At 40.7% G+C, this 24,305-nt stretch overlaps 1 protein-coding gene across 1 annotated transcript in view; it reads left to right on the top strand.

The window, feature by feature from the left end:
• The window catches only part of LOC139662047 (tenascin-like), a 53,931-nt gene that overhangs the window by 16,607 nt on the left and 13,019 nt on the right, over positions 1-24,305 (top strand). Inside the window, exons 7-11 of the mRNA XM_071540635.1 lie at positions 17,228-17,381; positions 18,445-18,714; positions 19,638-20,164; positions 20,698-21,007; positions 22,620-23,111. Of these exons, the coding sequence (XP_071396736.1) occupies positions 17,228-17,381; positions 18,445-18,714; positions 19,638-20,164; positions 20,698-21,007; positions 22,620-23,111 (1,753 nt within the window). The remainder of the gene's footprint in view (positions 1-17,227; positions 17,382-18,444; positions 18,715-19,637; positions 20,165-20,697; positions 21,008-22,619; positions 23,112-24,305) is intronic.

The following is a 24,305-nucleotide window of genomic DNA, read 5'->3' as shown; positions in this document are numbered from 1 at the left end:
AGTGTGTCCACCTGCCAAGTCAACATTTATAAACCACTTCTGACAAACTCATTCGTCAGCGTGATTGTGGTGAAAAAGACTCTGTAATGCACGTATTAATAGAGTGTAAGATCTATGAAGAAGAAAGTATTCTGAAAGGAGAGCTAATGGAGTATTTGTCTTTGAAAACGTTGTTGGCAGGTAACGAAAAACAGCTAAGTATTATGAAGAAAGTTAGACATTTTCTGGAAGTTTAAAGAATTTACTCATCCTACTATAAAATGAGGAAAACTCTGTCCTTCTTTCTGTCTGTCTGCATCCATTTTGCTCCTCGATGGGTTGGCCAATCAATCTGAAACTGCACATGGGCATTGAGCATTGGCATAGGCAGGGACTGACGAAGCTGACTTTTCAATTTTCCCAAATTTACGCAGTTTATGCACATTTTTGGCAAGTCTGTGCAGAGTTGTGGCGCGCGCATCCCCGCAAAACAAAGGACATGCAGTAAATACAGATAAAGCAATGGATACAAACTAGAAGTCACTCAGTAGAGTGCAAACCTTCACCAACGCTGAACAATCCTCCAACTTGCAATGCTGCAGCCTCCGTAACGATTCACGTTTCTTTATCGTTTGTCTTCCGGGTTTGATTTTCCCACAGAATAGCAGGTGAATACAACGCTGTTTAGCAGCAGATTTGGAAGTCCTGGATGTCGGACTTTCCCACCAGCACATGAACGCAGCACAATAGCTGTGGCTAAAAGGCAAGACATTTCTAATGGCAGAAATCTCAGATCTGTATTACCACCAAAATCAAATCAGCTGATCCTTGGGCCAAGAGCGTTCTGTCCACCAAATTTCAGCTAAATTGGTTTGTAACTTTTTGAGATTTCTTGCACAGACAGACAGACAGACAGACAGACAGGCAGACAGACAGACAGACAGACAGACAGACAGACAGACAGGGTGAGAACATAACCTCCTTCCTACTTCATTGGTGAAGGTAACAAGAAGGAACAAGGACGTAAAAAAAATCAGACAGATTTTGAGTGTGTGTCTGTGTTTTTGTTCCATAAAGTGAAGAAGAATTTAATATTACATTTATATGTATATATATATATATATATATATATATATAAGTTAAGAACCTACAGCATTACCAGCTCGAGCAAAACTTTCTCAACAAAACATCTGAATGTGCAAGAACCAAGAAGAACTAAAATAAAGTTTCAGATTGAACCAACATGATGCTGATCTAGAGTATCCACCTTACAAAGTGTTCTTGTTCAAAGTGTTCTTGTTCCCAAAAAAAAAACATCATCAAGCCAAGTAAATCTCCTCGAGGCAGATCCATCTTTAGTAAAAACCAGACCAACATGTTTTGTACGGCTGAACAACAGCGGAGGAACAACTGTCTGTCACACAGTTTTAAGTCTGATGAAGAGCTTTGGCTCGAAGCACCGCTGCTAGAAACTGGTAGCAGGCCTTACAGAGGAGGATGGTGCTGTTTTCCATCTTTTACTGCTCCGTTTTTACCATATTGGCTGTTTTTGTTGTTGCAGTGGTTTGTGCGGGATAGGGTTAAGGTTAGGGTTTTTTTTCTACTGCTTCAGACTGCATGCTCAGCTGTTATCTGATGAAAAACTGACCTGTTTTATCAACCAGAACACGCTGGAAAGTCACAGGTGGCTACGGTGGCTCACGGGGGACAGTTGTTGAATTAGCGCATGAACATTTGACACCACAACAAAAACATATGAAAAGGGTGAAATGCAAAAAAATGGGACCCCGAAGTAGAGGGGGGGAATTTTTTGTCCCGTCATTTTTAATCTCACAGGCATTTTATAGATTTTCAAGGGCATTTTTGCTCCAAGCCCCAGTTAATTTCTGACCCTCTTGTGAAGAGTCATAACTCACAACATAACACTACAGTCAGGCCTTTATCTCCAAAATGTCAACTATTAACAAATCCAGATAAAATGGCTTGACTTTTACATTTCAAGTTAAACAATGGGTTTGAATGGGTTTCATGAGCCCAAGAGACATGAAACTTTCTCAACCCAAAGAGGAAAACAAAATCCTTCAATTGAAAAAAAAACCATGAAAATCACAACCTGGAGTTGTAGTTTCACCTGACAACAGCGATAACCAAGTTTCTCTCCATACGCCCATCGGTCCCACTCAGCCAAACCCGCCTCTCTGCTGTTCTATCCAAACGGCGAGAAGTTTAGTTTCACAGAGCGCGACTCTTTTAGCGGACAGTTGGAAGACACGACGGGGTTTACGAGTCCCATAAATTTGTAGATCTGCGATGTTCTTGCCAAGAAAAACGCCGCGAGGCGAATTCTCTGCCTGTTTTCTGTTTCCAGTGGCGTTAGACGGTAACGGAGGATCGCTGCCATAAATACAGGCTTCATCTGCAGGGAGTTAAACGGTTGGTTTGGTCGCCATGACGGCCCACTGGAGAGCGACGTGTTTTACTGTTATTATACAGAACATAAATAGGGGAATGAAAAGCAATGCATGAAATTTACAGTAAAAGATCAGTCTGTAATCCAAATGTACTCCGCACTGCCAAACATCGCAATATTAACAAGTCAATTTAAGTTGTTCTGAGTCCTAAAATTTTATGTTTCTGTGGTGGGACGATGGGAAAGTTTAACCTGTTTCAACACAATTCAGCTTGTTTCAAGAACTCTCTAGAAACAAGTGACAAAATCTAATTAAATAACTAATTTTGTAATTTTGAAATAGGTGAAATTACTGCACTGCATTGGCACATATTTTACTTTGTTCAAGTTCAAGACTTCATTGCCATGTCAACAAAAGTTGACAGGAATTTGTCTTGGTGCGGCTCAGGTTAAAAACAAATACAGGACAACACAATACAGAAATCAGCCTATCAACCAAGACAAAGTACCACACCACGAGTAAAAAAACAAAAACAATAAGTGGGATCAATCATAAAATAAGAATAATGATAAAAACAATAGTACTCCGTAAAACAGATAAATATAAAAATAGTTAAAGTTTACTTTTAAGAGATGCTTGGCCACTAAACATAAAGTTCTTATGCATTTAGTGCTGAGTTGACCAATAGAAGATTAAATTACTTTTTAAAATGGATATTTAAAAAAAAAATGGATATTTTTAATGTGGATCAGGTTTTCAAGTGAGTTATGAAAGTTGCAGTCTCTTTTCCCTCTACAAGTCAAACAATTAAATAATGCATGTAAATGTAGCCAAAAAACTCTCTCTCTCTCTCTCTCTCTCTCTTTCTGTATATATATATATATATATATATATATACTGTATATATCCATTTTGGAAGAAAAAAAAACAACAACCATACTTTCATCATTCAAAATGTCTGAAATATAAAGGATCCAGACTGTAAAAGTGAGCCAAGTACTTAAGTTACCTAATATTCTTGAAAAAGTACCACAGTCTGTTCCAATTTTGCACTATCAATCATTTTATATGAGTAGGTGTCACTTTTCTATATTCGAGGATATTTGATTTTGGAATGAAACTCTTCATACAGTCCAATAAATCCTGAACTGGAGCTTAGCAGCATATGGTCGCTGCTCTGTGATCTGGATTTTGATTGGACAGAACTACATGCAGCGTCATAACATTTTCATCCAGCGGGGCACAACCTGCGCTGAGGGTGCCAGATACTGTCCAGAGGGTTGTGGTATCAATTAAAGGCTTATAAGACAATCAATTGACCCTATCAGGTTCCAGAAGAGGTGCCCCCTCGAAACCAGTAACAGTGGAGTCGTATGCGGACATGTGCCACTGATTACTGTGCACTCAAAGCTGCTATTGTGCTCTTTGCTGGAGAGTGTAAGGACACTGTTGGTGTTTCCTCAGTGAAGAGCTTAAAAAATATGTGAAGAATTAAATCACTGTGAGAAACAACTACAGTAATAATAATAATAATAATAATGCTAATTTTAAATATAGCACTTTTCAAAACTAGGTCACAAAGTGCTTTACAAAACAAGATAAAAACACCAACAGAGTTCAAAAATTGTCATAAGAATAAAAGGAAGTAAAAAGTATTAAAATAAGAGAATAAGACAGGGATGAAAGGGAAAATAAAATAATAAAAACAAGATATAAAATAGAAAAAGAGAGGGAATAGCAGCCGGTAAATGCAAGGGTGGAAGTAACAAATTATATTTATTCTTGTTATTGTACTTGAGTACTTTTGTGTACCTTTTTGTACTGAACTGGCCATCTGCTATTGGCTGGTTTTTGTGCCGGGTGATGTCACCTTCTATAGAGCGCAACAGGTGGTGACATCACCTGGCACAAAGACCAGCCAATAGCAGATGGCCATTTCAGTACTCTACTTTTCATCATTAGGTGTCAGGCTTCACCACAGATTTGGGTTTGGGGTTTAGTTACTCTTTAATTAAAAGAGTCTCATTCGAACTCTATGTCCTCTCGTCCTTTTAGCATTTCTTGATAAAGATCATAAGATCATCATATCATCATGTAATGATCATATAAAATGTTCTCTTTTGTAAAAACATAATTCAGTAACTTTGTACTGTGAGTACATGTTAATGAGATACCTTTTACTTTTACACAATCAGAGTTTTACACAATTAATTCATCAAATGCTGAGCTAAAAAGTAAAGTTTATTTTAGCACCCTTTCAACCCATTAGTAACTGTCCAGGAATTTGTCTTACACTGGTGTAAATATATCTACCAACTTCTTCTTCATCTTCAACTTCATCTTCATCTTCTTCTTCTTCTTCTACCAACAATATATATAACAACTCAGAAAGTAAAAAAAGAGACAGTGCAAGATGTAAAATAGACAGTGGACTGGTAAATTTCACTTTGCATTCAGCATGAGACTCATTATTCAGCTGAGTCAGACTGCAGTAGCACTGCTACTAGCGGCTGACCGGTGTATAATCTGTGTTTCAAAATAATCCACGGTATAAATTTGTTTTTACTATGCGAGTCTATTATAAACATCCTGGTGTTCATAATATTTCAAAATGGTTTAGCCTAGTTTCAAACTGTTTGTGCTCACTGGTCAACAGACACCGACTGCCAAAAACATGATTCTACTGGAAACTGTCTGTTTTCAACACTTACTGAACCAAACAGGTTTACACAAGAAGACAGTGAGAGGGGGAGGGAGGGCTGAACTCAGAAACACATTAAAGGAGAAGGTATTTTTTGCTTTTCCTACAGTTTTATATCATTACCTTGAGTCTATGAAACACACCTGTGAAGTCTTTTCAGGTAAAAATAATGTATAGGCCTAGGTATTCTTAGTAGCTTATTCTCTAGAGCCGCTCTCCCACCTGAATCGTTTTGGGGACGTTTCTAGCAGCCAGAAGCAGCCACTGCTCTGATTGGCTGGCAGTACTAGAGGCTCCGCCCCCTCCCCCTGCCCCAAACATAACGTGACATGTCGACTCCAGTAAAGTCAGCTTTCTACATATATAAAATATAGCTTTTGCTCTTCAAATATTCAGTTTTCACTTACTGTGAACAAGGTAAACCCATAAAACATTAGATTATCTGTTGCCTTCCCTTTAAACCTGGGAGCCGCAAAGTTCTACCAGAGGTTTCTACTGTCATCCACTGAGCCGCTCCACAGGACCAGACAGGGGTTCAGTGCCTTGCTCAAGGGCAGTTAAACAGTGGTTTATAAGGAAGGAGGAAGAGTTACTCATTCAGTTTCTCTACACAGGTTTTCCCAGCTGGAATTCAAACTGGCACAAGGCCGATTCTCTAACTTTCTCTAGTTTAAAATCTACCTACTGCCACAGATTAGATACCACACTCTAACAAAACACAATGGGAAATGTGTACAGCAGACCTGGGTAAAAAAAAAAAAAAACAGTTGCAAACAATTATTTTCTACTTGGAGCAGCAGATGGGTGGAGTTCATCACTTCAGGATGGTTCAGTTAGAGTCAGGAAAGCAGACACTATCCATCTGGAACTGCAAGCTGGTTAACACCAACACTAGGTGCATTCAGATCATGATTTTTGGAGCCGTTTATTCAAACTCTGGAGTGTTTACACCTCAGGTTTGGTTCGTTGGGCCAGGTGAGAACGATGCCATTCAAACATCAAATAACGGCACCCGAAAATGCGAGTCTCAGTCCTCTAACGAGAGAACTGCGGTGCGGTTCGTTAGGAGTGAGAACGTAATCCAACCAACTACAGGAAACCACCCCAAAACACAAGGAATTATGGGTAGAAGGAGACAGACGTTGACATTTGATAACCATCAGTTCCTCATGCTTGGACAGCCTAGCATAACAAAATGAAGTGAGGGCAAACTTGGCGTGAAGAAGTGGTGACATGCCTCTACAGTCGATGGGGCAGGGACCACATTTTCCAGCTCCAAGATAGAAGGCAAAGAGCGCAGACAAGTCCATCGTGCTTAGCTGAAGTTACAGAAACTGGAATCAGATTTGTTTTGACTCCCTCTGCCGCCAAAATCTCTAAACCTGGTGGGATGACAGATGACCAAAACGAGCTGCTTGTGAATCATGTGACTTTGTTTACAAGCCCTGGTTCACTTGTAATTGTCAGTGTGAACCTGAACGAACCAAATACAAAAATGCAACGATGTCAACTTTGCCACTCTGGTTTGGAACAAAGAAAACAAAACCGTAGATGTGATCGCTGCCTCATTATTTGCAAATGAATTTCCACTGTGTTCTGATGTGTATCAGCTGGAGTGAGATGGAAGTTGTGTGGTGTATGTCATCACATGATTAGACGCACTATCTCATCTCAGAGTCACAACTCGATCATCTTAGCAGCCAACACCCATTTGGAAGACACTAACAGCCCATCGCTGCTGCTCCTGGCTGGCTGTGTGGTGCCAGAAATTCCTTTTAAAAATGTGTTGCGTTTTCTAGATGTTTCCACTCCAACCAGCCTCTTAAACGTTTTCATACCTCATGGGAACCTTAAAAGACACTTCAAAAGGCGAAGTGGGTGTGTCGTTAGCGACTGAGCCTCTCAACGTTAGCAACACAAACAACAGCACACAAGAAAACCCTCCTGAAATCATCAGTCTCAGAACAAGACTGGCTGTGTTGCACAAACATAACATACAGCATAGCAACCTGTAATTGCAGTTATATCATCTTAGGGGGCTTACAAGCTGCTGCTGTCGTCAGGTGAAAACCTTGTATCTTCAAATATCATTTTTTCAGGAATTCAGAAAAAAGCTTTATTTTCTAATTGATGAAGGACCACAGAAACCTAATTTTTGAGTTGTGAGGCTAAACTAATATGGGTTGCACTAAGGGTTAACTGCAAGTAAGGCTGAAAAATGTGGATAATATATATAATATTGCAATTACAGAATACGTTCTTTCTAATATGGTTTAAAACCCTTCAGTCGGTCTGCTTAAATGGTAAATTGAGGAAATTAATGTATCTGCTATGCTTGTGTAACCATAAGGCATTTTGCTGTTTTCCATTTGCAATACAGTCTCATAAAATTTTGTGAAATGAGCATAAACTCTGAAACACAGATTACGTGTTGTGGACAGGAATTATGTGAAGATTTCATTCATCCACCATGAGCTGGATTATGTGACAACAGCACAGATTGGACACGGCATTTTCACCTGTTCGTCACGTGAGACGGTTAGCTAACAGTTCGGTTTAGGCAGCTAAAAATATTTGGTAAGGTTAGAGTAAGGCTTTTGGTCATACTTTTGGTAAAAATTAAAACCTGGCGTGAGTTGGGTCGTCAGGGTTTAAGGCAAATATCACGCAATGCTTTCATGGGGAAAATGTGCATGGAGTACGTATTTGCATTTTAACACATCATGCTCATTTTAAAAAAAAACTTAGGGAACCCTGGCTGTCCATTTCAGGACTCACTAATGATTGATCTCCTTGGACCATAGAGTTCTTTCAAACTGGCACCCAAGTAGGCTTAAACAACTATCTGACCCAGGTCTGGTGGGTCACATTTTGAGTGTTAGCAGTGGGAATGACACAATAAATGACACAAAGAGTTAAGTCACAGTTCCCCAGTGTAGAGGAATAAGCTAGATAATCAGAGCAGAAATCCAACAGAAACGTCTAGTGAAGACCTAATATCTCACCATGCTAAATACTGGAATAATAAAACTGCTTTGTCATTTGCATATTTGGCTTGAGAACGAGGCTTTTTAGCCTTTGTAGATGAAATGTGACGCTCACTTGTAGCTCCGTCCTCCATTGATGGGAGTCTAAGTGTCTTGAAATGTCAATGGGCAGGGAGTTTTTACGAGCCAGAAAGTGAGTTTTGAAAGCCACAAGTCTCAGCACCTGGCAAAGTAATCGCTGAGTTAAAGGTGTTCATCAACAACCCTATCAACCCCCTGCAGATAGATTATGCTCATTCGGTGATATGGGATTAATTTATTGCCCCTTTATAACTAAATAAACCACTATCCTCTATTTCACTTGTTCACCAAGACTGTCCATTCACAGACATATGTGATCAATCTGCAGGAGAAGGCATTAAAGAAGTGGAAAATTACTAATTGTATTGGTATTTGTAAGAGCCGTGTTGAGGAGAGAGTGGGCTGCCGAACAAAGAAAACACTCTTAACCTCACTTTCTGAATCAGTCAGAATCAAACTGTCAGTGAGATGAAAAGAGAGCAGCTCACTGCCTCACTGCTTTAGATTACAATGGAGAACGCAGGCAGACAGATACACACACACACACACACACACAGTATACCACTACAGCATGGAGGAATCACCACACACACAGATTCTCTTTTATATTCAGCTATGCATTCCCACACACACACACTTACACACACACACACTGGCAGTGTGCCGGCCCACCTCTACATGTCCATGTACTGTAATTTCGACGAAACAAAGCGGTGTGCAAGCTGATCTGCACTAATCTCCCCCTGACATCATGGTGGGATTATAATGAGGATGGAGAAGGTTTGGACCAGAGTAACGTCACCAGGAAGTTTCTCTAGCCGCCCACAGAAAAATAATAACAACTGGAAGGAGAGACACAGACAGGGAGGACGGATGGATAGAGAGATAGAGAGAGGGAGTGATGGAGAGATGCCCGGAGAGTTGTGTAAAGGGAATAAAAATGGAACTGATGAGAGGATGTTTAACGAGTCATGTTCGTCTTTATGAATCCTGAGAGGGAAACCTGCTGAGAGAGAGATGAGAGAGAGAGAGAGAGAGAGAAAGAGAGACAGAGAGAGCGAGACAGAGAGAGAAACAGGGAGAGAGAGACAGAAAGAAAGACAAAGAGAGCGAGAGAGACAGAAAGAGAGACAGAGAGAGAGAGACAGAGAGAGACAGAGAGAGACAGAGAGGGAGAGAGAGAGAGAGAAGGAAGAGAAGAGACACATCAGGCAATTTACAGAGCAGATTAAAACAGAACAAACTAGAATAGAATAGAGCAATTTATAATAGAATACAATAGAGTAGAATAGAATAGAAAAGAGCAAATTTGACTAGAATAGAGCAAATTAAAGTAGAACACAATAGAGTACAATAGAGCACAGCAAATTAAAACAGTGTAGAATAGAAAGAAAAGAATAGAACAAATTAAAACAGAATGTAAAAGTACAGACCCGAATAGCGCGGAGCTGATTAAAAAACAATAGAATAGAACAGAAAGAATTAAAACTGAATAGAACACAACACTGCACATTAGAATACAAAAACAATACAATAGAGCAAGTTAAAACAGAATTACATAGAATAGAACAGAATGGAACAGAACACATCAAATCAAAACAGTATGGTCCAGAATAGGACTGAACAGAAGAAAAGCAAAATAATTAAACAGAATAGAATATAACTGTGCAAATTAAAACAGAATAGAGCAGAACAGAGCACAGTAAAACAGAAGAGCGACAGCAAGAAGATAAAGGGAATGCTCGTCAGCGGAGAGGAAAAGATGCAGATGTGGGATGCTTGTTGCTAGGGGGAACACGTAAACACTGTCAAAAACATGGCCGCTGCCAGAGGGATGACATCACCACCGGCCCACAGCTGTGACACAGGGAGAGAGAGAGAGAGAGAGGGAGAGAGAGAGAGAGAGATTCATCAGCCGGTGTTTACCAGACGTCCTGACAAACAACGCAGACCGAACAACAACAACAACAACTGAATCGTGAACGAAGGAACGTTCTCGTCGACAAAACTAAAAAAAAAAAGTCTAAAGAGAGTCCGGATGACGATACGAGACACAAACAGAGAGAGATTCAGAGGGGGAACTTGTTGGATGGGAACCGTTCTGTCCGAGCGGTTTGATTGACTGAAGTGTTTTCTGTTGCCAGGTGACATCACATCGACTTGTGTGGCATTCTGCACTCTTAAAATTTGACATCCGTCCGTTTCAACATGCAGAATCGGACTTGGATCTGTTTGGGACGAGACACACTTGTCAAAATGACATGTTCATAACAACATACTGAATGTAGTCGTGTTAAGAGCAAAATACTGGACTTTTATTACAAACCTGATCTGGTTCAGTCAGTGTCGTCCACTTCTGATATGATGCAGTGTGATTGACTACATATTTATTTTAGAATCAATCAGTTTTCCACTGGTTGTCTATGGGAAGACCTTAACCTGAATTGAATCTAATATGACTTTTTGATTGGATTCCACACATGTATGCATAAATATGTTGATTTATTTATATGATTATTATAGCTGCTTATTATTATCCTGGGTTTCAATGGAGAGTTTTAGTGTCCCATGGTCTAAATATTGTTTCAGAGGCTTTTCTACCCTGCCAAGAATAAAAAATGTAATACTTCCATTTTTTGGCATCAAAATTGTCAGATTTAAAAAATATTGATTTGGCAGAAAAAATATATCCAAGGCACTGTTTCCATACAAAAAGTAAAAAGCCTTTATTATTTAAGTCAAGTTTATTTATATAGCCCTTTGTCACAAGCATGTCTCAGAGGACTTTACAGAGAATGTGTCTAGCTAGGTCTAACTAAACACAATCAATAGTGAACAAAGTTATGTAGGACAAACATAGCAAAAAACACAAGTAGGCAAGAGCAGATTTAGCAAGACAAACAATCTACCTATTCTACATAGCCTAACCTACCCGGCACCCCAGCCTTAGACCCTAAATGCACACAAGGAAAAACTCCCAAGAAAAACCTAGTAGGAAAACTTGGAAGATGGATTTATTGGCTAATGCCTAGCATACACATGTCAAAAATATTTAAAAAGCACCAACGTGTTGCGGCACAAATTCGTGAGGAGAACCTGCTTCAGAGGGACACAGACCTTTGACTGGGGCGACGGTTTCTGTTCCAACAGGAGAATGAGACTAAACATGAAGCCGAATCAGCACCAGAATGAAGAAAGTCTTTGAGCAGCATAGGGACTTCCACAATCCTCTTCTCGTATTCAGAACAGAGGTTTGATTCTCTGCCCGAACCCGAGAATTTCCCCTCCATTGTTCGGGCCCAGGCCGGTCTGGTGGTCAGATATAACGTGTTGTTTTTTTTGCTTTTTGTTTTTTTAATAATTGGGGTGGGGAGTAAGCTATTTGGTGTGATAATCAGAATGTTATATGTAGGCCCCGGATATATATATACATATGTATAGGCATGTGCAAAGGCTGCTCGGGTTTGTTGAACCAACTGAAACAAGTTTCACTTCCGTGTCGTGCTATTCATTAAGATCCCGTGTGTAATTCTGAACAGATTTCTGTCACTCACATTTCTCTGTAATCCGCAAAGTCTGATTGTTAATTCCTTGTGTCAATTATGTTTTTTATCACCAGTCAATCAAAGGTTACGATTTGAAATGTAAGTGTCAGGTTTTCGCTGCCTACGGCATCACTCGCTTTGCGAGTCCTTTGCGAGAGGAAGTAGGCTGTTCAGTAAGATCCCGCACGTAATTCTGAACAGATTTCTGTCATTCAAACAACTCAGACTTAGTTTACTTATAAACAGCCAACTTACTAAGAAAATTTTGGTTTTAAACGGGGCTCGAGCCCATAAATGCAGCCAATGGGACGGGCCCGTGCCGGGCTCAGACAGAACGTGCACGGGCTCGGGTAGGGTCAGGCTGATCCATCAGAAAACAGACAAAACTATTGACAGATAGATTTCTATCTGTTGGTTTGTTTTGAACATCAACATGGCAGCGAGGCAGAAGAACAGGAAGCTTTGCTCATGACGGAGCTACTTCATAGAAAAAAGAAGAAACAGACTCTACAGTATAAATTCAATAAGAAACTGAGCTGGAAAACCTCCAGTCATTACACCAGGCTTTCTCTGATTTATTTTCTCTCTGATTGGCTAAACGGACGCTGACAAATCCATCTGTCCAGAGGAAGAAGTTTCTGACAAAATGGACGGAAATGTGACAGACAGAGTGTCATCAGTGCTGTCCGGACAACAGGCAGCTCTCACTGAAAATGAATTGAAATAAATGAATGAATGCACAGGGACAGACACAACAGATCAGAGTGGTCTTAGTTTATATTTTAATTATGTCTCTCTCATTCATATGGAAATGGAAAAAAAGCATCATGATGCACTGACATTGTCCTAAGATGACTTTTTCACTAGCAAGGACTGGGAGACTTTTAAGAAGGAACAATGAATGGAGCCACATCTTGAGGAGAACCTGCTTCAGAGTGCCAAAGACCTTCAACTGGGACGACGATTTATGTTTCAACATGTGAATAAATGTCTAAATATACAGAGCGAAGGTCCTTCAGCAGCCCAGCGACGTCCACAGAACTAACCATCCTGACCCTGAACGCACCGCGGAGGCGCACAGAGTCTGGACTTTTTTTTTAGAGTGTATCGTGAATTATTAGAGTCTCCATTTTAATGATGTCACTCCCATTCATATGGAAATGGATAAAAGCATTATGACACACTGACACTGTTCCAAGATGACCTTTGGAACTCCATCGCCAGGCAACCAACATAGTAACCAGCATGGCAACCCAGCTGTGGTCCATTTACTTTACAACATGGTATCCATTCATTATAAACTGGAAGGCAGCAAAAACGTCAGCAAAGCACTCCCAGTTGAGTAATTGGGTAAACTGCAGCTTTTAATTCATGGGAAATTGCAGAGCTTTCCAGCGCATGAATTGAATAATAACAAGTTAGTAGTTTTTTGGATTTAACAGCTGCTGAGCAGCATGCAGCGTGAAATGATCCTGACTGAAAATATGGAAATGAGTAAACTGCGGGACAAACACTAAACATAGTGTCACGACACAGCCTGTAACACTGTGACTGAGACGGGAGACGCATGGGAATAGTATAAGAAGTACACAAGTATAATACACAATAGTACAAAACAATAAATAATAACAACAATAATAATAATTTTATTTATACAGCTTTCCTTAACAAAGTGCTGAACACCAATAAGATGAATAAAACGATATAAAATAAATAAAATGAAATGGCATAAAAAGACAGAAAACAATAAAAGCCAACACAGAAGGAAAATAAAACAATTTGGAAAAAGCAAGTTTAAAAAGTATGTTTTCAATTGTGATATAAAAGGACCCTTCTAATATGCCTCAGCCTGTTCCATAACTTGGGGCCCTCAAGTAAAGTACTAATAACAAAAATGCAGTCTTAGGAAGGGCCAGTCTGTATTACCAGCAGTGATTTGATTGATGTTTTTGCCATGACAATAAAAAAATCAATCAATTGTTATAAATGTGTCAGCTTGGCTGAGCAGCGTTAGCATGGATGACAACAAGTTACAATGTCTGTGTAGATTCATTTCAGTCAGCCAGGTAGTAACATGTCAAAAATAGAAATAAAATCCACTGGACTTAAAATGAATAGTTGAAGATGTCACATTCTTTCTGAACAGTTTCACAGCAGAGGTTGGTGTGACCAAGTTTCACAAGACTGGAAGGTTTAAAAAAGTTCAGACATCTTCAGCTCAACTCAAGACAGCGATGGAAAGACAAATAGTGAACTGATTGGTATTTGGGGAAACGCCTCAGTTCAGTCAAAACTGGAAGGCTCATGCTGTAACTGTACTGGAAACAAAATGAATGACGTCTTTTGTTATTGTTAGTCTTTTCAACATTGCTGTCAGTTCATATTAGGATCAGATATGAGTTATATCCTAGGATAAATAGAACATGAAATGAACAGTCATCCAAAACATCCAGATATGAGCAGCAATTCAGAATTGAGCATGTTGGCCTGCAGACAAACCAACCCAAACCAACCCAATCCAAACCAACCCAAACCAGACTAAACCAAATACCAACTCAAACCAACCCAAACCAACCCAAACCAAACCAAACCAACCAAAACCAACCCAAACCTCCAAACCTCCAAACCTCCAAACCAACCAAACCCAACCCAACCCAACCTAACCTAAACCAACCCAACCCAACCCAACCAAAACCAACCCAAACCCCCAAACCAACCAAACCCAACCCAACCTAACCAAAACCAACCAAAACCAACCCAAACCCCCAAACCAACCAAACCCAACCCAACCCAACCTAACCCAAACCCAACCCAACCCAACCCAACCTAACCCAAACCAACCCAACCCAACCCAACCCAACTTAACCCAACCCAACCCAACCCAAACAACCCAAACCAACCCAAACAACTCAAACCAAACCAAACCAACCCAAACAACCCAAACCAAACCAAACCAGCCCAAACCAACCCAAACAACTCAAACCAAACCAAACCAACCCAAACAACCCAAACCAAACCAGCCCAAACCAACCCAAACAACCCAAACCAACCCAAACCACACCAAATCAAACCAGCCCAAACAACCCAAACCAACCCAAACCAAACCCAACCCAACCAGCCCAAACAACCCAAACAACCCAAACCAAACCAAACCAAACTAACCCAAACCAAACCCAAGCCAACCCAAGCCAACCCAACCCAAACAACCCAAACCAAACCAAACCAACCCAACCCAACCCTGCATTCAATATTTTTTCAAAAGCTGAATATTCCAATTAAATCTCTGGCCTTGCTTGAATATGATATGGATACCAGTGCTGTGAGATTTAAACTGTATCTTCAGAGAGTTGACTTTGTCAAGACCTGAGAAAAAACATGATACTGTCAAACTGACCAACATGTAGTTTTGAAAATACACAGAAAATTATATTCATCATACTATTTTAAAAACTATTATAACAGACTTTCAGTCAGTTTCATGGACCCCTTGGGGTATAGCACATAAATGACAATATAAAATGTTGGTTTGGTTTGGGTTGTTTGGTTGGTTGGTTGGTTGGTTGGTTGGTTGATTGATTGATTGATTGATTGATTGATTGATTGATTGATAACATTTTTGATTAAAGAAAAGAAAAAAAACATAACCTGGACTTCCAAAGCTTCGCATGACATCATCAGTAAAGCTCAGGGATGCCTCTGATCTGCAACAGAAAAGTTTAAAAAATTAAATAAATAAATGAATAAAACTATCTTCAAAAAGTTGAAAGTTGAAACTTGTTTTGAGGTCATGCACAGAATTATATTAAATATATTATTGTAAAAACGTACGATAAAATAGATTTTAAACTGGTTTCACAGTCCCTCGGGGCTTATTCAGTACATGATGTCAACTTTCAATCGAAGAAAAAACAGAAAACTTAAACTTTTTAATTGCAGAACAGAAACAAAACAAAAACACCAAAATTGGAGTTTCAAGACTTTCACATGACATCACTGATCTACCTCAGGAATGCTTCTGTTCTGCTCCAGTAAAGTTTGTGTTTGGAAACTCTAAAACAAAAGCGGAGCCTCTGCCCACCCAGCTCTCTGCCCTGCAGACAGACGCTGTTTCCACTCAGCCTGATGAGGCTGTTCATGCAGCCTAATGATTACAACGTGATGAAGTGTTTTTTCTATTACTGGGAGCTCCACGGAGAACCATAAATGTGTTTGTTCCCTCACCATGAGTCAGCTGGCTGAACCCGAGTCGACAAACCATCTGACTGCACTTGATGGAGTTCATTATGCGGGAGGAAACAGTTGGATAGACACTCCATCTACTGGGCGCGATGCAGCCACTTGCCATTGAAATACTCCAGGTTTGCCACATCTGAACTGGATCACTCTGAAGTGGTGGATCGGATGTGACAGTGGGAATTCAAATTCAGAGAGTTTGCCTCTCAACACGTCCTGAGAAAAGCCCAGGCAATATTAGATGACAAGTTGCACATGCTGCACAATGAATTCAACCTCTTTCCATCAGGTGGGCGGTTTCAGACACCCAAAGGAAGACAAATCAAAAGAAAAATACATTTATAACAGAAGCAATCAAATTTGTAATTAACAATCAAGAGGTTTCTAACACTGGACAGTTGTAACTTATTATAATTTCAGCTATATGCATATGATTGCTGCCAGCAGTCTGCACTTTAATAGCACACATATACAAATGGCCCAACTTTTAATCTGGTAATCCATTCTGTCTTGTCTCAGTTTGTTATGTAATATTTTATTCTATGTTTTTATGTTTGTTTGTACCTTTTAATTGCATTCTTCAAATTGCCCTGTGTGAGATAAATAAAATTGTATCAAATTGAATTAAATTGGATTTCACATCGCTGTTGTGGAAACCTTGTAACACCAATTTTGGTGATATTCACGTTTTAAAGGGAAGGTTCAGTGATAATAGAGGCCCGTCCTATTCATCACTAACAATGTCCACTGTTATAGTATTCAAAACATTTTTATATCAGAGTTTTTGTCTCTGAGAAATCAGTACTTCAGTACTGTTAATGGGGTATGAAAACCATTGCTTTCCAAATCCCATTGCTTTGAGCAAGTTCTATTACCTATTTGTACTATTACTAAAGCTATGGAAGTGTATGGAATGGCTTGCAAGTGACTTTTAGAGTTATACCATTTCATACTTCATTGACTTGTGCTAGCATTGCTAACAAATGATGATAGGAGGTAGTTTCCGATTTAACAGAAATGCAAGCTCACTGAACCTTCCCTTTAATTTCAGTTGAAGAATTACATGGTCTTCTATGGGTTGAGAAAACCCTATAATCCTTGGGAAATCCCTTAAAACCCCATTGGATAAACTCAAAAACAGATGGTGGTCAATCTAAAAACAAGTTCCTGTAAAGTTGAAATTTTGGAGATACAAAGTTACGTGCTGCTGGTGGATGGGGGGGGGAGTTCACACAGATATTTATCCAGCTCTTTTCTAACAGTAGTTTCTCTTCACTCCGGCCCTGACAGAAAGAGAGTGACCAGAAGATCACGGTGCAGGTGGAGGGCAGCCTGACCACCTTCACCCAGACGGGCCTGGCAGCGGGTCAGGAGTACACCGTCACCGTCACCGGAGAGACGGACGGCAGGATGGGAGCCGAGAGCTCCGCCGAGTTCATGACCCGTGAGTTGTTCTGATCTGATTTGTCCTTTACTAACTGAGGGGAGACACTGAATGCTCTATATTTTTCTTTTCAAGAGTTCTGGACAGTAGTAAATGGTTTTTAACATCTTATGGAGGGATGACAGTTGGACATTACTGTCACCACTAGGTTTAGACCGATATATAGGTTTGCTGATATTGTACTTTTATTATATATCAAATATCAGCCAGTCATATCGTCCATATCTGATATGATGGAGGTTCCTCCCTGACCACAGCTACATAAAAAAACTTGCACATTTTATTTTTTCTTTTATTTGTTTAGTAATGTTTTTGTATATTAAATCTTGATTTAAAGGCAGTAATCTATCCCAGAGTTTCCCTACCATTGAATAGGTGTCACTCTACCTTAAAGAGCTGCTAACACAATAATTTCATTAGTCTGGGTTTCAATGGAGAGTTTTAGTGTCCCATGATGGCCTAAATGCTGTTTCAGAGGCTTTTCCACTCTAACAAGAATAACATTTTGTGGAAAACACTGAATACCTGTAATCTTTTTGGGCATAAAAAGGGTAAAATTCAAAGATATAGAATATCGGCACAAAATATCAACTACAGCTTCAGCACAAAAATATTGCTATCAGTATCTGCCTTGAAAAACACATATTTTTCAACATGAACAACATGAAATGTCCCCATAAAAGTCAAGTTTCTAGTGTAATGGTTAGAAAAGTCCCCAAACTGACAGGCAAAAAGTAGCCATCCAGCAGCGAAGGGGGTCAGGGTGTTAGTGAGGAGGAGGAAGTGTGCTGAGTCAACTTTATAGGGTAAATAAGGTTTAAGTGGATGCTTGTTTGCGCTGTTTCCCCACGTAATGACTCCCACAGCCATGTCACCTGGTAAAATAGAGACTAAAAAATGCAAGTTGTAAATTCCACTGCATTGTAGGTCCACAATTAAACATTTTCATAAAGACAGCAGGATTAACTAGAAATTAATCTAGAAATCTAGAAATTCACGCAATAATCCATAACTTGACAATAAAGGCTCTTCTTCTTCTTCTTCTTCTTCTTCTTCTTCTCAGTCATCTCTGGTCCCTCCAACCTCCAAGTCGTCAAGACGACCACCACTTCTGCCGTGGTCCAATGGGAGCAATCACAGGGTGAGATTGACAGGTATCGCTTGACCATCTCGCCCAACGACGGAGCAGGAAGGAGTCAAGAAATGATCCTCCCACCCGGCAGAGACTCCGCCCACATTGAGCAGCTGGAGGCGGGGCGTTTGTATGACATCTTACTTGTGGCGGAGAAGGGCGCCAGTCAGAGTGAACCGGCAACCACCCAAGCAACTCCTGGTGAGTAAAAAGAGTTTTTTTTCTGGAGAACTGGCACTGTGAAATTCCAAATTGCATCGATTATGATTTGATGAGATGTTGTGGTAGATCTAGAGAAAACAAGAATGAGAGAACTAACAAATATCGTTTGACATAGATATCCTTTATACCAAATTCATATTAATTTCAATGCATCTGAGGGTCAAATATGATGTTACAAATATTGAAGGTAAAAAGGTGAAGTTATACTGCAAAGACAAAGATTAGAACTAGGACAATGAGACTGAGAAAGAAAGAAAAAGAGATTGGGAGAGATAGAGATAAGGATAGAAGCTAGAGACAGATGAAGAGGTAGAAGACCAGAAAACCGTTTAACCGCAAGAGTTTATGTGTTCAGGTGAGGCCAGCCTTGCTCCTGGTGAGTGCGGGCTAATGAAACATGTCCAAGCACCTCGTTATTCAATGGAACGCATCATATAAAAAGCATTACAATGAGGAGAAGCGTTATTGTAAAATGTAATGGAGCGAGGTGCAAACCTAACCTTACAGGAGCAAAGCCAATTACTTTCAGAGGAAAAAATTCCGTAAACTGTTGCATTGTTGTTTTCCTGAAGTTGATGATGGTATTTTCTTCTCAACAGCAATGAATTCCCCTGCCCGTGCAATGAAAAAGAGTTTCTTTGCAGATCAACAATAATTATTTTTATTCACTTTTCTCCTTGCAGGTTCTACATGGATGCCAAGACCCTGAGTTGTTTGTTTGCACTTGCACAATAACTGACAAACTATTGAAAATCAAGTTTACTTAAAAGTATATAACATTATCACTATTAAAACTGCATTTCTTTCCTCATTAGAAATGATTCTTCTTGAATTTTAAAACAACAGCAGCATACAACAACAAAAACATTGATTCCAAATGCTCATTCCATTCACACCTTTAGGGAAGATATTACCGAGGGTTACCATGGCAGCTGTAACCATGCAGGTTACGCCGGCACCAGGACAAGACCCCAATGGCAGAGACCCAACATCGAACCTAACACCTGTGGTGAAAGTCTTTGACAGACAGGGGAGGAGGGAGGATGGGAGTGATGTGGGTTCTGTAGAAGTCGGAGGTATCGTTGGATCTAAGGAAGACTCTTCAGCCTCTGTAATAGCCAGAACTAAACCTCTGGTCAGCAGAAAAGATGGCACCAAGCCCAAACCAGGTGAAAGGCCCATATTACCCAGGAAGCCAATTACTCTTGGCTCATTTCGTCTGAACGCAACCAGAGTTGTACCTGGAGGGAGAAGGGTTGGACCGGGTCCTTTGAAAAAGCCCCCAGGCAAGAACCCCTTAGTGGGGGCAAAGGCAAAGGCACCTAAACCAGTAGTCAAAAAGCCGAAACCAGGATCCCCCATTGTAGGAGACAGGACAGTAGCTTTGACTGTGAGAGACCCCAGTGCAGAGACATCAAGCCCCGAGAGGGTAGATGACAAAAATCCAGCTATGATATCTCCAGTTGGGATTGATTCAGGAACAAACAGTCAAAAAAGCTCTGAGGAACCAACTGTCAGTCTTGGTTCAAAAGAGCAACCAGATGTTGGCATGGCAATCCAGGGAAATGAGACTGGGGTTGAGAGAGAGGGAGCAGAACACCCAGTTTCTTCAGAGCCCACTGGGACTGTTCCCACCCATGGGAAGAAATGTATGAACAAAGTTAAAGTGACACACATCAGATTACCCCATAAGGACAGAGTCAGTGGATATAAGGGGGATGGACCGGTGCTTGGAGAAAGACCTACACTTAACACACATCACAGTTCCTCTGAGACAGAAGATCTGAGTGATAATGTGTCCCCCTCCAATTTGCAACCGTCGTCTGCAGAGACTAATTTGAACGATTCAGCAGATCGTTTTCATCGGCTCCTGACAGACACTTTTGACAATTTGAATATAAAGACGTTTTCTGTTCACCTGTCCAAACCCTCAAACCTCTCTCTTGATGCGCAAGTAATTAGGAAGCAGATTTTAAGTGGTTTGAAGCCATTGTCATCGTCCTCATTGTCATCCTCCTTATCAACATCACCATCATCATCATCACTGTCATCAGCAGCACCATCATCATCATCATCTTTAGCGTCATCATCATCATCAGGAACATCAGCAGCAGCAGCACCATTATCATCAATATTAACATCATCATTGCCATCATCATCACCATCATCATTACCATCACCATCATCATCGACACCATCGTCACCACTATCATCATCACCACTATCATCATTACCATCATTATCTTCCTCCAGCTCAGAAGAATCAGATTCAGTTCGAGTTAATGAATCAGAAGTTGATACCAGCAAAAATGAGGAGAGTACCACTGATGCTATGTCACCTGAAACTAACCAAGACAAAAAACTAACTTCAAGAGAAGGGGGCGTACCTCTGTTCCGTCGCACACATCCAAAAGTTGCCTACCCACGTCGTCCACGCCCAAATATGGGACCCTTTCAGAACAGGACTCGTCTAAATTTGAGAACTCTTTATCGTCCCTCTTCACCTTTAAACCTCAAACCTGGAACAGAGACAGAGACAAGGAAAATATCTTCAAGTGAATTATCATCAACTTCCTCCACTTCAGACGAATCATTTTCAGTTGCCAATGCACTGGAGAAGGATACGAGCGGAGACAAAGAGGGGGCAACTACACTTGTTGTCCTTGGAACTGAACAAAACCAGACAAAAACTCTAAGGGAAGGAAGAGGACCCCCATTTACCAGCAAAAATGGGGAGAGTACCACAGATGCTGTGTCACTTGAAACTAACCAAGACAAAAAACTAACTTCAAGAGAAGGTGGCGTACCTCCATTCCGTCGCCCATATCCAAAAGTTGGGTACCCACGTCGCCCCTATCCCAATATGGGACCTTTTCAGAACCGAACCCGTCCAAACTTGAGATTACCTCCTCGCCCCTCTCAACCTTTAAATCCTGAAGCAGAGACAGAGAGGGGGCATATTCCTTCTAGTGAATTACCATCCTCTTCATCATCATCTTCTACTTCCAAAGAAACCTATCGAGTTGAAGGTATAGCACGAGAAGGGGGTAGCAGTGAAGATGCAGTAGAGACAACCACAATGTCATTGGGGACAGAACTAAATCAGCCTCTGAGGGACAGTGGAGTGGCTCCCTTCCGTCGCCCAGCCTCCAAAGTTGGATACCCACATCGCCTACACTCAAACATGGGACCTTTCCAAAACAGAACCCGTCCATACCTGAGAACCCCTCAAGATCCAAAGAGAGGTCCCATGAAAAAGCCTTTACCATCTAGAAAGCTAAATGGAGGCAGTGACATTGCCACTGGAAGTCAAACTAGCCCATCAGGAGAGGATAATACCCCTGGAATCACTGTTAACCAATCAGGAGAACACACAGTCATCAGCCCTACCCAAGAAATCCAAACCATTCAGTCAGGAGAACAAGACACTACAAAGGTAATCCAAAGTGGCCAGTCGGGCGGTACCCTCAGAATACAAACTAACCAATCAGGAGAAGGGGACAACACTCATGGAATCCAAACTACCAAATTTGAGGAGAAGGAAACTGTCATCACAGGCTCTGATTCTGACATCCACAAAGACAGAGTCAATGCTGGCAAACATACTGGTACTATAATTCGAGGTAGACCAACTATCAAACAAAGTTCCTCCGATACGGGACATGGAGCCTTAAAACCAGTCACACTTCTAAAGAGAAAACCACCGACAGGAAGGAAAACAGCACCGAGTCACATCCAGATGAGAAAAAACATCACAGTGAGCCAAAGGGGACAGGATTCAAAAACAGATCATACTGTAAAAGGGGGCAGAGTGAGTAAAACTGAACAGACGAGGAGTGGCGGTTCCAACACTCTAAATGGGTCAGATGTTTCTCCTTCTGGAGACACAGGGGAACCTCTGGACTATGTGGGCGTGAGGAACTTGACCTCAGATGGGTTTACGCTTGTCTGGGACGCACCGGAGGGGAGGTACAAAAACTTTGTTGTAACTAGGAAAGAGCAAGGTGGAAAAGATGAAGAGCGAAGGCAAAAAAAGGAAGGGCAGGGAAAAGAAGAGGCGGAGGAAGACCCTGAGGAAAAGGAGGGTAGTGAGGAGGAGGAAGGCAAGCCACAAATAACCAAAGCAAAGGAGGCGGAAAATGGACGCGCGAGAGAAGAAAACTTTGTTCCCGAAAGTGTCGTCACACACACAATCCACAGCGGCACAACAGCCAAACCTGCAACGGGACGTGACAAAACCATCACTAAAGTTCTTCCTGGTTCAGCTCGCTCCTTCCCGTTTGAGAACCTCCCTCCGCAGACCGACTACACCGTGACGTTGCTCGGAAAGGCGCCTGGCCTTCTGTCCAGACTGCACAAGCTTGTCATCAGCACAGGTACAAGCCATTGTGACAGTAGAACGCCTTAAATTACTACTGTATAAGGCTACAACATTACTTTCAATGTTGTGAAGCCCTCTTCAGAAAACTCACTCTTTTCTTCTTGACCTCACACGAGAAGCTACTCGGGATACAATTTGTACCTGCATAACTCTTATATCTTCACTGCACCCCATGTCTTGTTCTCAAGTCAATTGTTAACTAATTGTCACTCCATTGAGTATGATTGGAGATGTTTGCTAACTCACTCAACTGCTTCCTCCATATTCATTTCAAGAGCTGTTTGCTGTCACGCTCTTGAAAACTGTAAGTTCTCGATTTACAGTTTTTCAGTTTTTGTAATCCCATATAATATGGTTTCTCATTTAATCATTGGTTTATTGACAACGTAATCTACATTTTATTTGTTTTAGTTGATTTTTCTGTCATTGGCAAGGAGGGATTTTTTAATTCAAGCTATGTTGAAAAAGCCCACTGAGCAGTTGTGTTTTGTGTTAACCCTGTATTTGTGCACTCATTACTGAGCATACATGAATATATGAAATACTTTTCTGATATTCATGAATCAGCAACCATAAGTCATAAAAATTCATTCATTCAGCCATAAACACTCAGTGATTTGATGTCACACCAGACCTTTTGTCAGCTGTCACCATAAATGTGAATGACAGGATGATTGTTGGAGTAGTCACTTACAATAGGTACCAGATATATCGATGCTCTTGCATATAGTGGGCTTTCAGGTGATGTAGCGAACCCTGCGGTGGCCATATTGGAGGTCCACAGCTCACAATGGCTGTGAACAGCTGATTACATTTCTAAACATACAAAATGGCCGTCTCAACAAAATTCAATATGGTTCATTTCTGCAGTGTTTTTAAATGGGAACTGATAATTTCACAAGTGATAAATCTGATCAATGCTGTTTAGATAAAGTCAGCTTATTAGCTAGCAAACTAGTATCTGGTCAGCTAACCATCACTGTCTTAAACACACATGTATGTAGTAAAAGCTAGCCTTAGTTGTGGCTAGTAGTCGCATGTTAACATTAACATCAGTGTGTTTGCTGGCTAGTTAGCTAGCTAACAGTTTGTTCAGGTTAACTGAGCTGACTCTTCTCAAGCTACAACTCTTCATGTTTTGGAGTAGAGACTAGGGCTAAAGACAAGACAGTTTACTGTGTCACAGTAA

Source organism: Centroberyx affinis, unplaced genomic scaffold (assembly GCF_046629955.1).
Source record: "Centroberyx affinis isolate AG114_WGS23_722 - 3 ecotype Tasmania unplaced genomic scaffold, CSIRO-AGI_Caff_v1 ptg003700l_1, whole genome shotgun sequence".
NCBI lineage: Eukaryota > Metazoa > Chordata > Actinopteri > Beryciformes > Berycidae > Centroberyx > Centroberyx affinis.
Note: the sequence above shows the minus strand (reverse complement) of the source record. Positions and strands in the feature narration are given on the sequence as shown.